Genomic DNA, 16,911 nt, shown 5'->3' with positions numbered 1-16,911 from the left:
TTAGATGTTTTCATTTAAATGGATCACAATTAGCAGATAACTTCAGTTCAGAAAATTTAATAACATGGGCTGTCAGGATTAACTTCATCCATTTGAGGAAAATGGGTAAGTTTCTCCACTTATTTAGGAAGATGTTAAAATTTTATCTGGTGTGGTAAAGGTATAGATTTGGAGTTTGATAACAGCTGTGTGGTTTTTGTTGAGGTATGTAATTTTACTAATTGTGGAGATTCAGTTTCTACCAGACTTCACCTAAAATGCTAAAAAGTTGGTAGGAAAGGAATAATGAAAATGAATAAAGCATTGGAGTCAGAGTGGAGTCCACTTTTGGGCTAACCTATATATATATATAAGGACTTACTACAACTTAAATGATCACGTGCTTATATTTAGTGAGGAGAGATTATCCTGGTTTCGGATCATGACTTGTTTATAAGTCAGACTGATGCCATTATACTCAGGAATCATCTCTAACTTTCTTTGCTGCTTCTGTGCTCGTGAAATGACCTGGTTATCATTTGGCTCCCCATTAGCTAGTCTTTAGGAAGAGCAGCCTGTGTACTTATTGTAAACTTTTCTGTCAGCTTTTTATTTTGAAAGATTGCAAACTTAAAGAAAAAATGAAAGAAAAGTAACAGTGAACACGAGGCTACTGTTTTATTTGTTGAACCATTTGACAGTTGTTGGCTTCATAACCTCCCCCCTTATTTTAACATTTAGCATGTATCTCCTGAGAACAAAGGGTTTCCTCTGCATATCACAATACTATCACACTCAGGAAACTTAACATTGATAAAATACTATTATTTAGTAGATAATCTGTATTAAAATTTTCTCTGCTATCCTAGTAATATTCTTTATTGCTTTTTTTTTTCTCCCCAGTCTAGGTTCTAATCAAGGGACCTGTATTACATTTTGTTACCATGTCTTGTTATAATTCAGTGGTGGTTCTGGTTTTAGACATTTTTAAATGGTTGAGATAATCAGTTTAGTAAAAGCAGAATGAAGAATTTGAAACTAACTTAAGAGCAGAAGGGCCAAAGTGGTTTTGAGGAATGGGGTGTTTTTATAGTTTGTCAAGATTTCAGTGATTTATTCAGGGAAACTGTGTGGCGTACAATTTTAGAAACTTGCAGGAACTATTTTTTTAGATATGCATTGGTCAAACATTTAGTCCTGTATTTTTATAAATAGATCCTTACTGACTAGAAATATTTTTAAGACTGAAAGCTTACTACAAAAGATACATACGATAGATAATACAAAGTCCAGCTGTCTGTAGTAGCCTGTCCTAGAAGTTCAAGTGGAAACCGACTTGGAATGTTCAGTAAAAATGAGGGATTTAACGTTTGATTGTAAATGGGGCGAACTTGATGGCAGTAGGTGACCCACCCACCGCTCTCATGCCTCCCACACAGCTCAGGTGTGTGGAAACAGCCCTGTGCATGTGGGCGTGGGAGCTGCCTTGGCTTAAGAGCCTTACATCTCACATAGGAACTTCTCCCCGGGGCATGGCTTCCAAGTCCCAGCAATAGGAACACGTGGTTACAAGTCATCCCACACTCAGGGAAGCCCAGAGGTGGTGTGGCTTCCCATCAGGCATTTATAGTTTACAGTTCTCTCAATCCAGATGCATCTACCTATTAAGAGGCATTTAAAATTTTTTTAAATCATAAGCAGTGTTGCTGGTAACAAGCTGACATTCCACCTTTTTGGGATTTCCAGGGAAACAAAGTGAATCCAGGATCAACTGTAGGAGGAGAAAGGGTTTTGTTAGCCCTTTATTCGCACTTTTAATAGAGTGTTTGGATTTTTAATCACTTTTTTTTCCCTTTCAGAGTGTTTAACTTTTTATTTTGAAAAAATTTCAAGCTTACAGAGAAGTTAGAGAATAGTACAAAGAACCAAACATGTACCTTACACCCAGATTCACAAATTGTTACTGTTTGCCACATGTGCTTTAGTATTCTCTCTGAACACTTTAGAGTAAGTTCCAGATACCGTATCCTTTTACCCCTAAACACCTTGGTGTGTATTTTGTAAGAAAAAGGACACTCATTTATACATTCATCACACACTTAACAAAATTAGGAAATCTACATGGACACAGTACTGATATCTAAGGGAAAAATCTTACTCAGATTTCACCATTTGTTGGAGTAATATCCTTTATAGCCTTTTTGTTCCTGGTCCAGAATTCAATCTAGGATCGCACATTGCATTTAGTTTCTTTAGTCTCCTTTATTCTGGAACAGTTCCTCAGTCTTTTTTTTTTTTTTTAAATACAGCAGGTTCTTATTAGTTATCTATTATATATATTAGTGTATATACGTCAATCCCAATATCCCAATTCATCCCCCCCGTCCGCTTTCCCCCCTTGGTGTCCATATGTTTGTTCTCTACATCTGTGTCTCTGTTTCTCCCTTGCAAACCGGTTCATCTGTACCATTTTTCTAGATTCCACATATATGCGTTAATATATGGTATTTGTTTTCTCATTCTGACTTGCTTCACTCTGTATGACAGCCTCTAGGTCCATCCATGTCTCTACAAATGACCCAATTTCGTTCCTTTTTATAGCTGAGTAATATTCCATTGTACATATGTACCACATCTTCTTTATCCATTCATTTCGTCTGTTCATGGACACTTAGGTTGTTTCCATGACCTGGCTGTTGTAAATAGTGATGCAGTGAACATTGGGGTGCATGTGTCTTTTTGAATTAATGGTTTTCTCTGGGTATATGCGCAGAGTTCCTCAGTCTTTCATGACATTCGCAGTTTTGAAAAGTGCAGGCCTTTTATTTTGTGGAATGTTTCTCATGTTTCTTACTAGAGTCAGATTACCCATTTTACAGAGGAATACCACAGAAGTTTTGTCACAAAGGCACATGGTGTTGCTTTATCCCATATTGTTGATGTGAATTTAGATCAGTTAGTTTAAGTTGTATCCATTAAGTTTTTCCACCCTAAGTTGCTATTTTCCCTTTGTAATAAGTAAGTCATTTATGGGGGTGATACTTTGAGACTATGTAAATATCCTTTTCCTAATCAAACTTTCACCCACTAGTTTTTTTTTTTGGCTGCACTGCTTGGCATGCGGGATCTTAATTCGCCAATCAGGGATCGAACCTGTGCCCTCTGCAGTGGAAGTGCAGAGTCCTAACCACTGGACCACCAGGGAAGTCCCTCACCCACTAGTATTTTTTTAAATTTATTCATTTATTTATTTGGTTGCACTGGGTCTTGGTTTTAGCAGGTGGGCTCCTTAGTTGCAGCTCGCCAGCTCCTTAGTTGTAGCACGTGGGCTCCTTAGTTGTGGCAGGCAGGCTCCTTAGTTGTGGCTCCAGGGCTCCTTAGTTGCAGCATGTAGGCTCCTTAGTTGTGGCATGCGAACTCTTAGTTGCGGCATGCATGTGGGATCTAGTTCCCTGATCAGGGATGGAACCCTGGCCCCCTGCATTGGGAGCGCAGAGTCCTATCCACTGTGCCATCAGGGAAGTCCCCCTTACCCACTAGTTTTAATAGCCATTGATGATTCTTCCTTAATGTAAAAACTTGTATCCATCCAGCTGACTGGTTACTTTTCAAGTAACGGCTGGTAGCCATTCTGAGCTACCAGCCAGCTACCAGTCTAAAGTGTGTTAGATTATATACAATCTGTACCTCCCCAATTAGTCATGATTTAGTTATTGATACTTATAGAATGTGGAGAATCAGGATGCTTTTTAAAGCATTTTTCCTTCCTCCAGGTGTTTGCTACAGTCTGGAGGTAAGATCTTTCCCCAGTACATGCTGATGTTTGGGTTGCTCGTGGAATCGCAGACACTGGTGGAGGAGAGCGCTGTGCAGGGAACAGAACGAACTCTTGGATTTAATATAGCACCTTTTATTAACCAGTTTCAGGTAAGTGTTTTGAAGAGAAGTTCAACCACTTGGCTGTCGCCCACAGTCTGCCTTATCTCTTTCTGTAGTTCTATAGTCACTATGTTTAGGTGGATTGGGATGGTAATCAGTTTTCTGTAGCCAAGGAACTTACTACTGGTAAAAATCAACCTAGGGGTTAGTATAGCCAAGCAATTCTCTTGTTCCTACTGACAAAAGTCTATAGATTTTGCTCGGAACCAGTGTTGTAAATGGAAAATAGGGTACTGGGTTTAGTCTTATGAAAAAGTGTGCTCCTTGTCTAAAAAAGCAGCCTCCAGGAGACATCTGTTCTAAACATGAACCCTTAATCACATTGAGACTTCGGGCTGGCAGGTGAGAGGTGTGAGCAGTTCACATCTGGGCGGTCAGGCTGCAGGGAGCCAGAATGGAGGAGCCTAGGAAAGGGGTTAGTTGCTCTTTGAAAAACAAGGATTTAGTGCTGGCAGAGCTGCTGGCAGCAAAATAAAATGTGTGAGTTATAACTGTGGGAGTGGATGGAATGTCTAGGGAAGAGGCGTGGGGTTGGAAATAGGTGGAATCTGCTGTGTAGGCCAAAGCGGCATCCTGGGAAGTGGGATGTTGAGTACCGAATTAAAGGAGTGGTATCTAAACCTTTTATCAAAAGGCTATAGATGGTAAGCTCTTGAATATGCATTGTTAGATCTTCCATGAACAATACTTGCTAAACAAATATAAATTTGTTGAGTAACTGATTTTTTCAGAGCAGACTAAGGTTTTAGAGTTTATTTACTTTTAGTTTTTCTGGAGCGTTTAATAAACAAAATACACTTACCAGAAGACAGAGAAGTTTAAATTATTTCTTTGTGTGGTCCCAAAATACTACCATCTCCTATCTTTCTAGCTTATTCTCTCCTGATCCTGACATCAGCAATTCTTCGATTCCATCAGAATCTATGATATTTTAATCCTGCCATCTTTTCACCCTGCTTCCCATCTCATATCCTCCTTTCTTTCACAGCTTATGTTTCATGGTTGATATATTTTTCACCTATCTGGAGCTAACATTCAAATTGACGACAAAGACAAGAGATGGGCAGTAAACAAAGGAGTAGAAAGATTAGTATGATAGATGGTGAGAAGTGAGAAGGCTAGAGGAGAATGGGAGTTGGAGGGATGGGATATTCTATTTTATTTAGGTACTGCCTAAGGAAAGGACTCAAGGATAAGTGATATTTAACCAGAGACCAGAGAGAAATAAGGAAGCAAACCATATACAAGTCAAAGGATCAACAAGTATTCAGAAACAGCAGGAAACCATGAGGGAGAGTCGGATGAAGGATGCAGTGAGAAAAGTATTGGGGGGCCAGATCCTGTAGAGCCTCCTGTAGAGGTTGTGGTGAAGGTTTTGGCTTTTTACTCTGAAAGGGGTGGAAAACAACTGGAGGGTACTGACCAGAGGAGTGATAAGGTGTGACTTGTTTTGAAAGGCTTGCTATGGCTGCTGTATTGGGAGTAGACCACGATGGAGAGCCGGCAGAGGCATAAGGTCATTGCAGTAATCCAGGAGAGAGGTGGTAGTGACTTAGACTAGAGTGGTAGCAATGATTGTGGTGCAAAGTGGTCAGACTGTTGATGTATTTTAAAGGTAGGTTTTGTGATAGATGGGACATGGGGTATGAGAAAGCGCCTGGAAGGATAGTTGCCATTTACTGATATGGGGAAAAATAACAGGAGGATCAGGTTGTGCTTACGTTTTTATGGGGTCATTAAGCAGTTGGATAAGAATGCAGAGAAATAGCTAGCCTGGAGATGTAAATTTGGCAGTCAGATTTGGTAGATGATATTTAAAGCCAGAATAATGGGATGCAATCACCTTGGGGATGTGTAGAAAGAGAAGAGGGCTGAGAACTAAATTCTAGAGAACTCACCAAGTTATGAGCTCGACATTGGAAATCTAAGAAGGAATTAGCAAAGATGACAGGAGTGGCCAGTAGGCTAGGTTAAGAAACAAGTGAGGACAGATGACGAGGGATGGGTACAGCTGTGTGGGGATTAGAGTGCAGGTGATGAGAGGTGACACAGGAATCTAGGGCTGTTCTTCTGGTGACTGATACAAATAGGGATATAGGGCAAGAGTCCTGGAAATGGCATGGAATTGCTGTTTTTATGTGGAGGAAAGGTTGGATGCCTTCAAGGATGCCCAGGGAGAGGTTGACATATCTGTGTCCTTTCTCACCATGAACAGTTGCTCTCTAATATTTTATTCAAAGGAAAGAGAACACTTTTTTTTTTTTTCTTTTTGCGGTATGCGGGCCTCTCACTGTTGCGGCCTCTCCCGTTGAGGAGCACAGGCTCCGGACGCGCAGGCTCAGCGGCCATGGCTCACAGGCCCAGCCGCTCCGCGGCATGTGGGATCTTCCCGGACCGGGGCATGAACCCGTGTCCCCTGCATCGGCAGGCAGACAGAGAACACTTTTTAAACAGTTTCCTTTCTATTTCAAATGAGAATATACTAAAAGTTATTAGTAGGAAGTTTCCATTGCTACTAAAATTGATGGAACAGTTTATAGCAGTGGTTCTCAACCTTGACTGTACTCTCAGAACTACTGGTATGTGGATCCCAACTCCAGATGGATCTGAGGTGTGGCCTGAGCAGTTGGACTTTTTCAAAGCTCCTTAGGTGATTTTAATTTGCAGTCAGAGTTGAGAACCACTGCCTTCTAGATAAATAACCTATTTTTAAAATGAAATCCACTATTAGCTGTTTGGTTGAATTTGGCATATTTGCTCAAACAGTTCAATAATTAATGTTGTACAGTAAGTCCCCTACATAAGAACCTTCAAGTTGCGAACTTTCAAAGATGCAAACATGCGTTCGCATGTCCAATCACGCAAGTTTGTCTGGCGTATGTTGTCATGTGCGTGCATCCTCTACAAGTGGTTGTGCTTTTGTGTACTTTACAGTACTGTATAGAGTACAGTGGTACAGTACCTTTATTTCAAGCCCAGATGTCTGAAAGCAAGCGTAAAAGCAGCAGTGATGTAACTGGTACTGTTAAGAAGGCACCAAGCGATAACGATGGAAACAAAAGAGAAAACAATTGAAAATGGAGTGAGGCGAAAAGACATCACTCATTCTTATAACGTGAATCGTTCAACCATCAGCATGATTCTAAAGAACAAGGACAAGATCATGGAACATGTGAAGTCTGCTGTGCCGATGATGTATGTCAATAATATCGAAGGAGAAGCATGGAAAAGTGATGGAGGAGATGAAGAAACTTCTCAGTGTGTGGAGGCAGGATCAGCATCAGCGTCGAGTCCTGCTCAGCTTAATGCTAATGCAAGAGAAAGTTAGAAGCCTTTATGAAGACTTGAAGAAGAAACATGGCGAAGAATCAGAGGGCGCATCTTTTTAATGCCAGCCGTGGCTGGTTTCATCGGTTCAAGGCTGGAGCCAACCTTCACAGTGTAAAAGTGGCAAGGCAGTGAGTAGAGAGAGATACGGTAGCTGCCCGGGAATTTCCTGAATTCTCTTCGACCCAGAGAAAGGACAGAGAGACAAGAGAAAGAAGAGACTGAAGAACCGAAGAGATTCACAGTGCAGGAAGTGGCAAGGGGATCTTCTTTGTTTGGGGGGGGGGGGCACTGTTAGTTTTTGAGGCACAGGACTTGAATGTAGAACAGTACCACGAAGGTTGCAGCTGCCGTTCAGAATGCAATCCAGTGCTACTGTTTCATCTGTGATGTGAAAAAAAGAGCTGCTACCCAGACATTACTGGATCATTTTTTCAAGGTACTGTACTGTACTATTAAAAATGTTCTCTATTTTTTGTGCTTGTTTTTTATGCATTATCTGTGTGAGAAGTATTATAAACCTATTACAGTACAATGTTATATAGCTGATTGTGTTAGTGGGGTACCTAGGCTAACTTGGTTGGACTTACAAATGTGCTCTTGGAACGGAACTTGATCATACGTAGGGGGCTTACTTTACTATCTGCTTATTAGTTCATCTTTCACACGTAAGCACATCCTTGGCTTAAACTTTTTGGAGCTGCCTGGTTAAGTAAAACTTTGCTTTCATCCAAGTGAAGAATCTATAGATAACTGAAATCACAGAAAATTATTTAACCAGCCTAAAACCTTGGTTTGTTCATTCCTCCTGTAAAACGGAATCATGGAAGTCCTTATGCCTTAAGGTTGATGTATGGGAATTAAATGAGGTAATAGATGTCAAAAGCACTATATCATACTGAGCGAAGTACAAAGCAGGAAACTTAACGAGACTTGGTCAAAAAAAGAATTGAGTAAACGTGAAAATTTTCTACTTTCTTTAGGTACCTATACGTGTATTTCTGGACCTATCCTCACTGCCCTGTATACCTTTAAGCAAACCAGTGGAACTCTTAAGACTAGACTTAATGACGCCATATTTGAACACCTCTAACAGAGAAGTAAAGGTAATATAAAATGATTACTCTTGTTGTATTCAGAATTATCTTAAACTATATACTACTTTACATACATAAAATACTTTTAGCCACTTCCTTTGCAGGCTTAAATTTTCTGAACAATATCCAAACATGGGCTTGGGTAAATATTAGTGAATAAAACAGGTTGGTATTAATTTGAATTGGGTGATTAAATATATTCCTTTATAAAATTTAGATCTAAAGCTAAAAAGACAAAGACTTATCCAAGTCTGCTCTGTGTACTCTGATGAAATTTTCATGATTTCTTAATTTCCATAGGTATGCATCTGTAAATCTGGACAAGTGACTGCCATTCCCTTTTGGTATCATATGTACCTTGACGATGAGATTAGGTTGGATACTTCCAGTGAAGCTTCCCACTGGAAACAAGCTGCCGTTGTTTTGGATAACCCCATCCAGGTGGAAATGGGAGACGAACTTGTACTCAACGTCCAGCACCACAAAAGCAACGTCAGCATCACAGTAAAGCAATGAAGAGCAGTTTTCTCATGAAAAAAGGTGGAAGTCGAGCAGAAGTACACAGTTCTAGTCTGAATGAGTAGCGGGACTGTCATCATAAAATGCAGTACAAAGATTTAGGTCCTTGTAATGGCCAAATGTTTTTTAAAAACTGACACTAATAAAGTGTCTTTAAAAGATTCTAAATTAAAGAGTAGCATTATTAGAAAAATATTGCTGCAGACTTCCTTACTGGAAAAGGCTGTCATTCATTTTTCAAATTAGGAAACTGTTTTTATTGCTTGGTTTTACTTACTATAGATTAAATTTTGCCAAACCTGTTAGTTTGTACTCTAAAGCTATAAATACAAGGAATGTTGAGTCTCATATTCAGTTTTTAGGCATCTTGGCTATTTTTCTCAAATCCAAACTTACAGTGGGGATACTTCAAAAAGTTGGCTTCCACTTTAGACTGAGGGTTTATGGTTACCTGTAAATTCCAAGCTTGTTTCTTGTAAATAGTGAAATACTTCTGAACCTCCTTCTCAGTTTTTGTGTTTTGGGTATGCAAACCTGAGTAAGAATTTAAGCTCTAGACTAAATGTAATTTAAAGAGTAAAAGAGGGACAAAATAAAATCTTAGGAGGCAGCATTTTTCGTGGTCTGCCTTTGGCGAAGAAAAAATTTAAAGCTGATAAATTAAGTTCAAGGAAGAGTTAAACCTAAACCAGTATTTTTCAAAGTTTTGATTTAGATACACAGAAAGAAAAAAATAATTAGTCCAGATTTTAAAGACTTGAAATAGGGAGATGAATTAGGAAGATTATCCTGCCTTGTATGTCCTGTGTGCTCTCTGCAGGTAAGCCACACAGAAAATAAGATGCACCTTCTCTTCACACTGCCTATTCCCCTTGCCTCTTATACCGCCCAACTTTATGTCCAATAGAAATGTTTAGTTTATAATAACGGACAGAATAAAAACTTTGTATCTAATTACTGTGAACCAGTAGGTATGTTTGTGTATGTGTGTGTGTGTATGTATATGCGCTTAAATATATAAAGCGTAGGTTTTGAGAAATGATACTTATCCTTGCTATTTGCAACATACCGCTCTGGCCCTTTCTGTATTTATTTCCAGTGTAAAATGTTAGACCCAATGGGCTGTGATTAACAGTTAGAGGAACTCCATCCTAAGTAATAAATTTCTCCCAAAGAGCATCTATAAGTCTTCTGACTGTGGTTTGATATAAATAATTAAGACTACTCAGCTGTGATTTACATTTGCTGACACCTTTAGTAGCACTGAGGAAAAGCAGACTCTGTTTCTATCACAAGGTTCTTATTTATTCTTCCACTCTTCCATCCACTTTATTCCTTTCATCTCTAAGTCCTGGATAACCTATTAATCTGTTCACATTGGTGCAAATATGATTTTTAGACAGTAGTTGTTTTAAGATTAATAGATTAGGTCAGATATTTCTCCCAGTAGGAATGTAAGATATAGGCCTCTTTCATTGTAGGTATATGATTTTCCACCCTTTAATTTTTTGGACTTAATTTTTTTCTGCTGTGCCTCTAATCACGAACTTTTGTTATAACATTAAGGGTCCATGTTGAAAGAATGAGAGATAAAAAAAGTTGCAGAAAATAAATGATAAATTCTTATTTATTGAAAGACATCCAGTTGAGAAATAGAGAAATAATTGTTAGGTAAGCATATATGGCACATGATTATGATTAAGTTCCACTAATTCATATTTCTGAATTACACTTTCTGCTAATTCCAGAGCATTATATTCATGCAGCAGTGGTAGAAAGCACTTTTTTTTTTAACGTCCTCCTCTTGAAAGAGCACTGTAAGGTCAAGAACGTTTAGTAGCCATTTCCTCCATTTGAGTATGTGATACTCTGTAGTGTTAAGAAGTCATTTCCTCCATTTGAGTATGTGATACTCTATAGTGTTAAGAAGTCAAGTCTAAGTCTAGGATTTTTAGACTGATTATTTGTGATATACAAAACCTAGTTGTATGAATCCAGTAGTTGTACCTGGTTTTCGCTGTTTTGTTGAAATTTTCCGTCATTAACGGCCTGTCCCAAGCCCAAAATCCTGAGCAATGGGATACCAGGTAATGAAATAATATGGGAGTAGCACAGCTTCTGCACACTGTTCAGAAGGCCACGGACGTATCTGAAGGTTCTTTTTTCTCTCCTGTAGTATCATTACATATGTCATCAGATACATTAGCTGTAGTAGGTGTAGTCTGGGGAGTCACAGTGTGTCCAAACCCTTGATAGTGACCCATGGGTGAAGGTGGCACAGAAGAGGCAACGGAAATTGCATCTTGTGATGATGATGATAACAAGCTTGTGTGTTCATTTTGATCTTGATCCTCAGGAAAAAACTTTTTCCTAGGATGTCCCATGACTGTCCTTCCTTTAAAGTAACATAAAGGTTTCTGAGTTCACCGAAAGTTTGGTTATTTTTACCACTATAAACTTGCCATGCTAAAAATAAGCTCCCCGCCTCCCTCCTCCCAATTTGGAGAGCCTTACTGTGGTACTGCTTTACACAGAGTCTTTTCACCTCTTAAACAGACCTGATAGGAGAACTACAATAGCCTATTCGAATGAATTAAATGGCTGGTACTTACCAACATGCCTTACTTGTTCAGAAATATCATCCCTAATATCTGAAACATCCCACATGGCAAGAAAGGAATCAAAGCATGAGCCCTCTTCTGCTTCTTGGACATACGGTTTATATGAGAAAGTGTAGTGATGAGCAATAGCAGCAAGGAGCATCTCAATACAGATAATAAAGTCCTACAACAACAATATCAACAATATCAGCCATGTTGGAGTTTAAATCTAGTTTTGCAGGTAAAAAGGAAAAGCACTATCTTTCTCTCTTTTCAAAAGTACTTAAGTCCCAACAGCTGTTTTTTTCCCACAAGACTGTATTCATTTTTTTCATTTTCCAAAATAATGATTTTTGACCTCTTCAAAAAAAACCCCACAAAATGCCAAACGTTTAACTCTATTTTGCACTACCTCAATCAAGTACTTCTTTGCCAAGTACAATGCATTCTCTTGCACTGTCCAAGGACTTAGAGGAGAAATGCAGAAAGTGAAATAGAGTAGGAATAACAAAATCTAGGTTCTGTTCCTGGTTCTACTACAAATTAGTAACTGTGACCAATTTTTCTAGGGTTCCCCCATTTCCTCACATGTGAAGTGAGGACAGCAGTAGCTCCATAGCCTGCATGTGGTCAGGCTGAGGAGATAACATGTAAAAATGCTTAACAAATAGTAAAGTTCTATTGAATTCAGAGAGAGCATTACTTACCTGGAGTCCTGTGGCCACAGCTTCTACTGTTTGCCATTCCCATGTATGCTTTTCAGAAATAACGCCAACTTTTACCAACAAAGCAATAACTACTGCTTGCCTATATGTTAGGAAAAGGTAAACGCCAAATCTATATCAAGCATAAAATGAGCAGTTGCTTTAAAAATATGCCATTTAAAAAGTTAAACCCCAGCACAACCTGTGGACCACCACCACCCCGCCTTTACAGCATATTCCTGAAGACACTGTGTATCTGTATTAAATATACTTGTTTTACAAATTCTAGTACAGTTTCATCACATGAATTTTGATTGTGTATTCTTAGAACTTCAGTACGTGGTTTATACTCTTTTTTTGTTTTGAAAGTGTGTACAGTAATTAGCTTTTAAGTTCTTCCTACACATAGACAATGCCTAACACCTTGTACAATTGGAATTTAAAATGAAATAAAGAACAGATATTTAAATGTTATTTATGCATGTATCAATTGATTACTCAGATTATTTTAAAGAACATTTTGAAACCAGTCTTGTTTCAAGTCCTGGAACTAGAGACAAACTCAGAAGGGGTCTGACTCCAAGATGGGGAGTCAAACTGAGCATTTCAAGCAAATATAGGGATCTGCCCCTAGGTTAAATTTAAACAGCTAAAATGAGATAGTTAGATAAGCTTTCATAGATCTATATACAAGAATATTCACTTCAATATTGCTTGTAATGGTAAAAAAAAAATTAGGAACAACCTAAATGTCAATAGGAGATTGGTTAAAAAGTTCTATCCACATATCAGAATACTATATGAGGAGAAAACAAAAAACCCAAACAACAAAATTACATCCTCACTGTACTTACAAAGAACTATGACTGCAATATACTAAACATATCATTGAGTTCTACAAGTTTTTATAGTATGTATTTCTGTGGAGTTATATAAAATGACGGGGACCACAATGCCAATCATTCATGCTGGGTGGTAGGATTTCAGGGATTTTTCTTTCCCCCCTTTTTGTATTATTTGTATATTGTTAAATTTGGTGTATTTGTTTCTAGGCCCCTATCACCCACGCCTTTACTAAACTGGGACCATGTATAGTTTTGCCCTCTGTTTTAAACAGTATTTTTACTAATGAACATTTCCTCACATTAAATATTCTACATGATGTTTATCTTCCAAACTGTATTCTCTTATATAAAGAGACCATGATTTTTTTTAATGATTCCCTTAGTGTGGAGACATTTAGTGTCTCAAACTGTTTTCTTTTTAAAAATGTTACAGTGACCATCTAATTATTTCTTTATGAGAAACCAAGAAGGGCTAAAAGAATGAACTTTTTGAAAGCTAAGTAGACATTTTAATTCATCTTCCATATTAAGACTTTTAAAAATCCTTCCGAATCAACAGTTTTATTGCCCTTTAGAAAATGAGAACATTTAAGAGAAAGCAACACTTACCAAAAAGAAACAAAAACCACCAGCTTTACACAAAGAAATTTGCCAACAGGTTGGATTGGACTCAGTTCTTCCTTCAGTACTTTATAAAACAGGAGGAGACAATACATGGCAAACTAGAAACAAACAAAGTTCTTAAATAAGAATAACTAAATATGGTATTAGAGATATTGATATTAAAGTTATAGACCAGAGACCTGGTACAGAGTAATATTTCAGGCAAAATTTGCTACGCTTTATTTTGCTATTTTTAGATTGACAACAAGCTTTTATAGTTTACTGTGGATGAATGTATACAGTATGAAATTTCTCAGAAGAGATGTATAACATCTTCCCTGAAAATGGTTTTAAGTGTTCACTTACTGGAGCCCACAAAGAACACAATGAACAAGTGACTGCCATGAATGGTAGAAAAGGCTCTCATTCAACCAAAATAAAAACATCTATCTGCTTGTTAATGGCTTTTATACACAAATTACGGTTCATTGTATAAGGGCTGAGCTTACTAACTACTAATTGTATGCATATTATTTATAAGTGAACACATTAAATAAGTACTACACTTCAATAAAACTGTCACCATGAAATTGGAAAGTAAGGAATCAGGGAAACCATTTTTCTTGAGGGCAGTATGTTAATCCAGCTGAATTTACTTATTAAAGATAAATGCTCAAGACATTAACTATTTTTAGAAATCAGTTGTAATGAGCGTAGTGTTGCATAACAATGAACACTTCCCTAAAAGTTTACTTTTCCCTATTATAAAATGCTCATTTAAATTATTATAGAATATGAAAGCAGTAAAGTATAAAGTTGTTCATAGTCCCATCATCCATTTCTTTCTACACATAAGGTGGGTATAATAAATTAAATATAAAATTTTGTTGCCTGATATTTTTCCCACTTAAAGTGCTCTTTTCCATATATTTCATTAAATAGCTGCCTAATGTTTTGGCCAATGGAAGGAACATAGTATATTTAACTAGTTGGACCGTTTCCAGGCTTTTGCAATTAACAAACAATAGGCTTTATATACAAACTGAAAGTAAAAGTACTTCTGGCCATTTCTTGAGGCATTCCCAGAAGTGGAATTACCGGTTCCAGGGAATATGAACATATGGAAAAGCTTTGAATACACAAGCGTTTGATTTTTATTATAAATTTCTAATACCACAGATGCATGCCACTGCACCTAAACTATTATTCTGCTGAAAGCATTAATGAAAGATTTTCAATAAAGTGCACATTCTTAAGTTGAAAGGATCCAATAGTTATATCTTTGGAGCATTTCAGATTCTGTAACATCATTTTTAAAAACTTGGCATTCTCAATTTTCAATTCCAAATATATGAGAGAATTTTATTCTCCCATTTTTATTCAAACACTGTACTGTCATATACCAATAAAACATTCTTCTTACTGAATATGCCTAGGATATGTGCTTTTTTTTAAAGGAGAGCACTGTGCTTTTATTTATGACATACCCATATAACTATGCAATGAATACCAGGACCAAATGAAAAAACATAATCAACGAGTCAGTGTATAAGTCACCAGATAATCAACAAAGATATTATATCTTTATATATGTTAAAGTTTCAAGTTCTTCCTACAGATAAAGTTCAATATTAAAGTTACAATTAAGCTTTATTCCAGAAGAGACTTTCCCTAAAAAAATTTAGAGTTATAGATCTAAATTTAATACAGTTAAGATGAATATTTACTTACCAACTGTGACATATTATTTATTATAACCAAGTAAGTCCAAGCATTTGAAAAGCTAAAGTTCCCTTCATCATATATACCAAGCAGCTCACAGATTCTAAAAAATGGTAAAAATGAGACAACTTTATGAATAACTAAATCAAAAATACATTTTAAAATACAGCAATGACAGCAATGCTTAAATTTAGAAGTCAGTTTATTTCAAAGATCCTGTAGATAGTCACTTGATTTTGGCCATAGAGGTGGTTCAAAAATTAAAAGAAAAACATTTTTCTAGAAATGTTACCATATTACTGTTCCTCCAATTTGAAGGAAATCCAGAAGACACATACATTGAACTAGAAAGGGTAATTATTAGATTCAAAAAAATGATGCTGCCTAATTTTAAAAAGATTGTTAAAAACATATAATGCGGGCCTCCCTGGTGGCGCAGTGGTTGGGAGTCCGCCTGCCGATGCAGGGGATACGGGTTCGTGCCCCGGTCTGGGAGGATCCCATATGCCGCGGAGCGGCTGGGCCCGTGAGCCATGGCCGCTGGGCCTGCGCATCCGGAGCCTGTGCTCCGCAACGGGAGAGGCCACAACAGTGAGAGGCCCGCATACCGCAAAAAGAAAAAAAAAAAAAAAAAAACATATAATGCAACTCTATAACTACAACTATAATTTTTTCTCCCAATTTGTCTTGGAGGCAAATTTTATGATGACCCAGATCTAAGTATTAACTTGTCTTGATTATCCCATTTCTAAACAGCAGAGAAATAAAGCATGCCTTCATAAATAAGTGAATTAGTTTTAATTCCAAGGCAAATCTCACTAAAGAATTGCTAGCACAGAAGCAGAATAAAGAATTGAATGCAAAAAAAAAAGCAAGAATTGAATGCTTCTTTCACCTTTCTTTCCATTCTTCCTCTGTTAACAGACAAAATGCTAGTATAGCTAGCAGATAAAATACACACTCTACCTGCTTTAAACTATTTGATGTACTTAAATTTTTAGGGAATAGTTTTACCAGGTAGCTTAATGATACCCCATTTTACCTGAAGTGCTAAGACTTGACAATTTTTTAAAAAGAAAAATATGTTTTCTTCTTTAGAATACAGTACTCATTTAGAAAATAAAAGCATGTAATGAATCTATAGTGGTATACTTTAACTTCACGTATTAGATGTTTCTATAAAGCTGTGTGAACATTAATAACTTGAAAAAGAATATTTGATAATGCTTGCCAGAAATCTCCAGAGAGTATTACTTAGAATAATCCTGTGGTGATTCCTTGTCTATACATGGTCACCTTATTTATTATAATATAGTAGGATTTCTATATACTGTGTTTTTATACCAGACTAGATGTGTTATAAACAAGTAACGCTCTTTACATGCTTTTCTACTCAGTTGTCCCACCTAAGTAAAAGCATGAGAATTTTTGAAAAATAAATAATAATAGAAGTTCTGTGCACTTACAAAGCAACGATGGTGGTGAATGGTCTGACAACTGTATATTGTAATACACCCAGTTTGCATCTGAACAGCAAGACTCTGCCAAAGAAAAAGAACTTAGCATTTCACCAACT

At 37.3% G+C, this 16,911-nt stretch overlaps 2 protein-coding genes across 2 annotated transcripts in view; one reads left to right on the top strand and one right to left on the bottom strand.

Moving 5' to 3' along the window:
• Positions 1-12,299, top strand: part of PRMT9 (protein arginine methyltransferase 9) — a 31,371-nt gene extending 19,072 nt beyond the window's left edge. Inside the window, exons 10-12 of the mRNA XM_060116108.1 lie at positions 3,753-3,906; positions 8,229-8,351; positions 8,643-12,299. Coding sequence (XP_059972091.1) covers positions 3,753-3,906; positions 8,229-8,351; positions 8,643-8,858 — 493 coding nt within the window. The 3' untranslated portion in view covers positions 8,859-12,299. The remainder of the gene's footprint in view (positions 1-3,752; positions 3,907-8,228; positions 8,352-8,642) is intronic.
• Positions 10,471-16,911, bottom strand: part of TMEM184C (transmembrane protein 184C) — a 32,760-nt gene continuing 26,319 nt past the window's right edge. Inside the window, exons 5-10 of the mRNA XM_060116118.1 lie at positions 16,802-16,876; positions 15,345-15,438; positions 13,620-13,732; positions 12,169-12,268; positions 11,474-11,645; positions 10,471-11,256 (exon numbers count right to left, since the gene is read on the bottom strand). Coding sequence (XP_059972101.1) covers positions 10,991-11,256; positions 11,474-11,645; positions 12,169-12,268; positions 13,620-13,732; positions 15,345-15,438; positions 16,802-16,876 — 820 coding nt within the window. The 3' untranslated portion in view covers positions 10,471-10,990. The remainder of the gene's footprint in view (positions 11,257-11,473; positions 11,646-12,168; positions 12,269-13,619; positions 13,733-15,344; positions 15,439-16,801; positions 16,877-16,911) is intronic.

Source organism: Mesoplodon densirostris, chromosome 1 (assembly GCF_025265405.1).
Source record: "Mesoplodon densirostris isolate mMesDen1 chromosome 1, mMesDen1 primary haplotype, whole genome shotgun sequence".
NCBI classification, from domain to species: domain Eukaryota; kingdom Metazoa; phylum Chordata; class Mammalia; order Artiodactyla; family Ziphiidae; genus Mesoplodon; species Mesoplodon densirostris.
Note: the sequence above shows the minus strand (reverse complement) of the source record. Positions and strands in the feature narration are given on the sequence as shown.